Here is a 7,852-nt window from a genome sequence, read left to right as displayed (position 1 = left end):
GGAGACGCAGCTCTCCCCCCTGCCCTCCCCCCCCCCCCCAACCCACTCCTGTCCCAATATTTAAAATAAGACAATAACCCCACCCCTCCCTCCCTCCCGTCCCCGGCGCACGGTATCTCCCTGTGACGGGTCCTGGCTGGCAGGAGACGCACGTTGGCGTATGGCCCAGGCCTGTGCTGGAGGCTTTCCGATCAGGCTCCCCAGGCCATCCACTAGCCAAAAAAGGGAAATGCAGGTGCCAGTCACTCTCTTGGATCCTGGGACTTTGAACCTCCTGCTGCAGAGCATTCTGGGGACTGTAGTTTTATGTCAACTGGAGGCTGATGAGGGGACAAGGATGGGGGGGGGGGGGGGGGGGTGGGGGGAGGAGAAGAAAGCTTTGCTCCAGTTGTACGTAACTTGATCATTCTGATGGCCATAAGAGGGAAGGACCCCTGAAGCACTCGTCTGAGGTGGACACCACTAGGGGGTCAACCTGAAGAAGCTGATCCAGCCTGGCTTCTGCAATTCTCTTTCCTCCTGAGAAAAGCAGGAAACCCAAAGCAGAAGTGGGTCAAGCTGCTAGGACGGAGCCGGGGGGGGCCACCTCAACGGTGGGTGCCAGGCAGCCGTGCACAAGCAGGGCTGCCCTGTTTCACTGCCGACGTGACGGGAGCTTATTCTGGGCAGCAGCGTGCGCCTTCGAGCAGAGGCCCTAGGACGTGGCAGTGTATTTGCCCCTGTGTTAATACCGGCAGCCCACGGAGGACTGCATCGCTGCCATTCACGGAAGAGAGGAGGAGGGCAGAGGGGAAGACACAGAGAGTGAGAGAGAGACGTGCACACACAGAGGAGGGAAGGAGAGGGATGGAGACACACACAGGCCATGAGATGTGACAGAGGTCAGCGGAGAGGGCATGGGCACTGCTGCCCAGCTGTGAAAATTCACAGAGGAGGCTGGGGGAGGGCATGGGGGCAGAGCGTGGGCAATGCTTCCCAGCTCTGCGGGATGACAGAGCTTTACTTCATCCAACCCACATGCACACCATCTCCTTACCTTGCTGTGCTTCTTTCCTGCGCCCACAAACTCCACGACCCCGTACGCATCCGTGGGCTCCTCCGTGGTGTGCTCAGCCGAGTTCCACTTACTGACTATGGCGGCTCCGAAGTTATCCTCCACTGCCACAGACACGTGCGCGTTCCTGGGGCTCCCGCACTGGCACACCTGCGCCACCCTGCGCGGCCGCGGGAAGAGAGAAAGGGGCAGGAGTTAACGAGAGCCAGCAGCAGTTCCACGGTCACGGAATCAGCCCGAGCCTTGCTGCACTCAGGAGCAGGAGGGAGAGGGATCCTCTGGGGCACCACATGCAGGGAGCAGGGACACAGCACAGCGTCACAGGCAAGCACCAGGCAAAACCCTTTCCCAGCCTGTCACCTGAAGCCAAAATAACAGATAACAGCGGTAAAAAGGAAAGAATTCCACAGTCCAGAATGGAAAGGGACAGAAAAATCAGTTCTGGTGCTGGTTCAGATTGTCCCTGCTCAGATCCCCGGTTCTGACCCCACAGATCCTGAGGCTCTGGCTGCTGTTTCTCCTCTTTCCCCCAGGATCAGACGCAGTTTTTCTTGCTCCTTCCTGGCTGGGAAGTCCTGGATTTTCTCTCTCTTTTCTCAGTGCAGGAGGAAATGCATTTCCTCTTCTCTTTCTCCGGTGCTGCACTGCAGGCAGAGTTGGGCTTCTGGGAGTTTCCAGCTCAGTTTCTGTCTGCACCGTTCTCATTCTTATTCTGTGTTGGGTGAGGGTCTGTCCGTGTCCTGCGTGTGTGAGTGAGGTGAGGGAGGGCTGCTAGTGTGGAGGTTCTGTGCTGGGATCTCTTGCACAGTGGCTGGTTCTGTTTCCTAGTGGGAGGTGTATTGGGGGTTCTAGGGCCTAGTGCTGCATTTTCCTAGGTAGGGTTGGTGCTGTGTGAGTGCTGGCAGTTAGTGCTGTTATGGTGGGGCAGGTTTGCTCTGCAGGTGCTGAGGGTGATTTTTCAGGGTTTTGTGTTGGGTCACAGAGTGCCTGGTAGTGGAGAGAGTTTGTGTTGCTGTTACTGAATGTGAATATTCTTTGTTGTATGGTAAATAATAAGGGGAAGTGTCCTAGTTCTGCTTTAAACCTGTTCCTAGGGGAGTTCCTGTGGACACGAAGGGGTCTGTTTGCAGAACTGGAGGTGCAGGATTTCTACTTCGGGTCTGTCCCATTCTGTATAGTTTAGGGTTAATCACAGATCCCATACCTCACTCCCATATAAGAGGATCAGTCGTACGATGTTATCAGATAATTTTAATAGTAGTTTTACTGGGGGGTTCTGGTCGCCGTATCTCAAAAAAGATATAGTTGAGATAGTGAAGGTACAGAGAAGGGCAACCAAAATGATAAAGGGGAATGGAACAGCTCCCCTATGAGGAAAGACTAAAGAGGTTAGGACTTTTCAGCTTGGAGAAGAGACGGCTGAGGGGGGATATGATAGAGGTGTTTAAAATCATGAGAGGTCTAGAACGGGTAGATGTGAATCGGTTATTTACTCTTTTGGATAATAGAAGGACTAGGGGGCACGCCATGAAGTTAGCAAGTAGCACATTTAAGACTAATCGGAGAAAATTCTTTTTCACTCAACGCACAATTAAACTCTGGAATTTGTTGCCAGAGGATGTGGTTAGTGCAGTTAGTGTAGCTGTGTTTAAAAAAAGGATTGGATAAGTTCTTGGAGGAGAAGTCCATTAACGGCTATTAATTAAGCTGACTTAGGGAACAGCCACTGCTAATAATTGCATCAGTAGCATGGGATCTTCTTAGAGTTTGGGTAATTGCCAGGTTCTTATGGCCTGGATTGGCCTCTGTTGGAAACAGGATGCTGGGCTTGATGGACCCTTGGTCTGACCCAGCATGGCATGTTCTGATGTTCTTATGGGTTGTCTTTATTGCATGCAAGGTCTTAAGAGTTATTTTCTTGTGTCATCTTTATGGCTGATTTGATTTATAACTTTTAAACCCGTCTTTCCAAAACAATGCTCAGAGCGGTCTGATGGACAAAATGTAAGGCTGCCAGATGTGCACTGCACAGGGTGAGATCTGTTTCTTGATTATTTCGGGAAAATTGGAATTTGCGCTGATTTTTCCTCCGGAGAATCATCCATTTTGTCATTTCCAGTAAGGGCCCAGGGTAGGCCACAGGTCTCCCGCTTAATGGCCTTTTCCCAAAATCCTCCACCATGCACAAGTTTGCCCAGAGCGAGCAGATGCATCCCCAGGTCGGGCTTGCCCTGAGAATGATTTAGCAGGGGTAACCTGTAGGGGGAGGGGGGGGAGCTGACTGTTGACTCCTTGTACATTAGTAGAGGTGTCCGATTAAGCGCGGAAGTGCACTCTGAGCTCTGGGGTATTTTACGCATGCATTTACCAACTCCGTTAAGCTCGCTGTTACAAACTAACCCCAGAATAAGCAGGTGATCGCCGAGTGGGGATGAGGAAGACACCGATGGAGGTAGTGAAGAGGGATGGAGTTCAGATTAACTCCCTCTCTCTCTCTCCTTCCGCCTACCTGAGGCCTGTCTGTCTGTCTGTCTTTGCACTATGAAGCAGAGAGGCCTCCCCCCAGCACCCAAGGCTGGAGAGAGGTGAGGCGGGGAAGGAAGGATGGAGGGAGCACGTGGCCCCATTCAGGACTCACCCCTTGGTCTCCGTGGCCTCGATAAAGGTGGTGCAGGTTTTCTTTCTAAACAGCTTGGGGATCCAGCTCTGGGGAGAGAAGGGTAGGAGTGCGTTAGCGGGTCTGGGAGACAGGAGCAGGTCTGGGAGATGATGGATTCCCAGGAGCCCTCCCAGCTCTGCGGAGGGAAGAACTGGGGAACGTGAGTGGGTCTGGGAGATGGTGGCTCCCACTGCTGGACTGTGCTGGAGGGCAGCAGGCAGAGCAGTGGCGGAGCCAGAACTGACTTTTTGGGTGGGCCCAAGGTTAACATGCGTGGGCTGCAGGCACACAGGTCTGAACCCTACTAATTGTACTCTTATTGATAAATAATGCCTTAGCCTGCATCTTACAATGGGTTTCTAAATAGTCTACAACAGCCCTTATGCATCATGAGTGAAACCTTTTAGACTATTTGAACTCAGTTATTGCAAGCACTTACCGACATTAAAAATTCCTTACCAATCTGTATTCATTTATTTTATATTTATTGCAGTTTATAAATACACAAGAATTTCATGTAAAAAGCCAAGAACACATAAACATCAGATGATGTCATAAAACAAATATCAACGTATTTCGTTCACGAATCCTCTTTCCAGAAAGGCAGAGATCACCATAACTACAATAAAATAGCAATAATCATGAGAACAGGAGCAGAGCAAAACTACGATAGTTCACATTGCAACCTAACATGAAAGAAACTATATTCAAATTCTGGAGTCAACTCAGAAAAAAAAAATTTAAAAAAAGACTTCCTCCACTGCTAAACATTTTGTGAAGTAACACAAACCCCTGCAAAAAAGAAATTGTAAAAAAAGCACCAAGAACCTTGCCCTAGCATATCATAACAGCACGGACTCTCAGGACTCAAATAACAGCAATCTTATGAAAAAGCAGCAATGCAAATACTACACCAGGCCCTAGAACCTTAATACACCACCTATTGGGGTAACAGAACAAGCCTGACTGCTATAAATCCCCAGAGAGAAACTCCACGCTAGCAGCAATACTGCGCCTCGGACACACACAGACCGACCCTTAACCTAATACAGAAATAAGGGACTACAAAGTAGAAACAGAAACATGTACACAAAACCGAAACAGAAAGCCTGAGAAACCAGACTCTGAACAGTGGCGCTCTAAAGAGCAAAATACAAAAATATAAGAAATGCACACACCCCAATTACTAAAAAAATCAAAATAATTGTTTTTTTCCCTTTGGTGTCTGATCTTTTTATTTTTCTAATCAGTTGGTCCCGGTCTCTTTTTTCCACTTTGCCCCTGTCAGTCTTTCTCCAGGATCACTCTTCCTGTTTCTTCTCTCTTCTTCCCTCTCTTTCAGACACACACAAGTTCATGCATTCTCTCACAGACTCTCTTATACACACAAGCTCTCTCTCACATGCTCCTCCACACACACAAGCTCAGTCTCTCACTCAACACCCAGGCTCCTAATCTTACCCACACAAACAAAAACAGGCTCCCATTCTTACCTGCACACATGGCTCCCATTCTTACACATACACAAAACACCCGGCTCACATTCTCTCACAAACACACACAAAACACCCAGGCTCCCATTCTTACACACATATGCACACACCCAGGCTTTTATTCTCACATATATGTCACAAACAACCCAGGCTCCTAATCTTACCCACACAAACAAAACAGGTTCCCATTCTTACCTGCACACATGGCTCCCATTCTCTCTCTCTCTCACACACACACACACACACACACACACATGACCCAGGCTCCCATTCTTACACACATATGCACACACCCAGGCTACTATTCTCACACACACAAGTTCCCATTTTTTCACACACACATTCCCATTCTCACATTCAAACACCCAGACTCACAATCTCTCATTCTCATTCTCACGTGCACACACATTTCTCACACATATATACACCCAGGCTCCCATTCTCACACGCACACACCGGGCCTCACTGCCAAACCCCTTCTTCACAACCGCAGGGATGGTCTCCTGTAGCAGCCTTGCTCTGGCGGGCCTTCCCTTTCGCTGCCACGGGGATGGGCTCCGGTGGCAGCCTTGCTTCAGTGGGCTCTCTCCTTCTTCAGCCACCGCGATGAAGGAATCCGTGGTGGCCAGTTTTCAGGCCCCGTTTGGTGTCGGGTAGCCCTGATTGGGCGGGCCTGAGCTCAAAGTGGGTGGTTCGTGGCCCACCCGTGTCTGCACAACTGAGGCAGAGACCAGGAAGAGAGACTGCTTAGGGCACACCCTGTCTCCCAGGGTGTACACATCTTTATGAAGTGTTCATAAACCTTGTCAGTGCCCACCTGCAGCACTGCGCAAACCTCAAAGCAAATAACAAAAAAGAGACCTGCCCTGTGCTCCGGGGCACCATACATTAAAGGAGACCTGCCCTATGCTCAGAAGGGACTGGTAAAGGAGACCTGCCCCCTGCTTAGGGGCACCGTACACACAGGAGACCTGCCCTGTGCTCCGGGGCACCATACATTAAAGGAGACCTGCCCTATGCACAGAAGGGACTGGTAAAGGAGACCTGCTCCCTGCTTAGGGGCCCAGTACATAAAAGAGACCTGCCCTCCGCTCATTTGGCTAAGTCTGAGGACAGAAGGTTTTGGAAGAAGTGGCGCTGAGCTCCAGAAAGACCCTTGCCCTGCCGAGGAGCTGCAGGCTGTCTCCGAGCCCTTCTCTGCCATCCCTGCCTGCAGCCGTCATGGCCTCTCATCGGCAGACAGTGCACTGTAACCTGATCCGGTGCGGTGGCAAAGCAGCGGCCGCAGGCTGACGCCTGCCCCGTGGGAATATTCCAGAAGCGTATTACAGGATCTCCGGCTTTCCAGGGAAAAACAAAGCCCTGGCTGCTGAGCTTACATCCCCCGTGTAAAGATCTCAGGGACTTTTGTACTAAACCACCCACAGGCCCCTGTTCTTTGACTCCCCCCTGGGGGGCACTAGCTCCAGGTGGGTACCCAGAGATGCCAAGGGTGGTCCCAATGAGTGAGAGGTAGAAATCTGGGCTGTCTTGGACCCTCTGTAGTCTGCTCCCTGTACCATGGAAGACAGATGGTGCTTTCCCTGTCAGTCAGAAATTGCTGTGCTCAACAATTTAGGGAATCCATCAGCCACCTCCCTCCGAGTCTCCTGCAGGCTCACTTGCCTGTGTGTGGCTGCGGGCACTGCCATGGCCGCCTCTTTCTCTCCACGTGGCCTTTCCGTGTGGGACTCCCAACCAGGGCCGACGCAAGGGTAATTAGGGCAAACCTTCCAGCCTCGTGCCCACCTTGCCATGGCCTTCTCCCCACACAACTGAACATTATATATTTCTAACAGATTTGACATGAGAAAAGAGAGTCAAAGTACAGTTTTCCGAGGTAAAGATATCACTTAAAATAGCAGGTATATGATATTTGCATGCACTGCCGAATTGCCCTGCAAAAAAAGCAAAAAAGGCACTTGGAAGAACACAGACAGACCCTCACCAAATACAGAATTAAGAGACCACAAAGTACAGTATAAACAGAAACCTGTAGACAAAAGCTGAACTGGAAACCACAACCTGACTCTGTATGCAGTGCAACAATGGAAAAAACAAACAGTGCAATTCCTCATAAAGCATCGAGCAATAAAATCAAGAACTATAAACCATCAATCAGAATAATAATAAGAAGACCACACTAATCAAAAGAATAAATACTTCAAAACAGGTGAGGAATGCAATCATATCCAACAGTTAAAAGCTTATAACAATTTTTAAACATTAACAAATCACCAATAAAATATTTCAGACAGCGGCACATCAAATAACAGACCATAATTAAAACTAATAAGGGCAAAAAATCCTCCGCTCTCCATATCTGGGAACTTTTGATTTCCAGTCACCTTGCGATTGTTGTGAATTAGTGGGGAGGGGAAAGGAGGTTGGGGGGGTTGAAGGGCACACAAACTTTCTCCTCTGTCATATCTACACCAACAGACACACACATTCTCTCCCACACACACGCACAAATCCACCCGTGGTCTCTCTCTCTCTCACACACACACACAGGTATGCATACAGGCGCGCTCTCTCTCTCACACACACACACAGACTCTCATATACTGTATACACAGGTTCTCACACACACACCTACATGCTTAC

The 7,852-nt window shown here is 49.8% G+C and overlaps 1 protein-coding gene across 1 annotated transcript in view; it reads right to left on the bottom strand.

Moving 5' to 3' along the window:
- Positions 1–3,849, bottom strand: part of LOC115081709 (transient receptor potential cation channel subfamily M member 4-like) — a gene marked incomplete at its 5' end in the record, with an annotated part of 12,688 nt that extends 8,839 nt beyond the window's left edge. Inside the window, 2 exon segments of the mRNA XM_029586130.1 lie at positions 1,037–1,214; positions 3,693–3,849. Coding sequence (XP_029441990.1) covers positions 1,037–1,214; positions 3,693–3,849 — 335 coding nt within the window.
- Positions 3,850–7,852: the final 4,003 nt, after the last annotated feature.

Source organism: Rhinatrema bivittatum, unplaced genomic scaffold (genome assembly GCF_901001135.1).
Source record: "Rhinatrema bivittatum unplaced genomic scaffold, aRhiBiv1.1, whole genome shotgun sequence".
Classification (NCBI taxonomy): domain Eukaryota; kingdom Metazoa; phylum Chordata; class Amphibia; order Gymnophiona; family Rhinatrematidae; genus Rhinatrema; species Rhinatrema bivittatum.
This window is presented reverse-complemented; position numbering and strand designations above follow the sequence as displayed.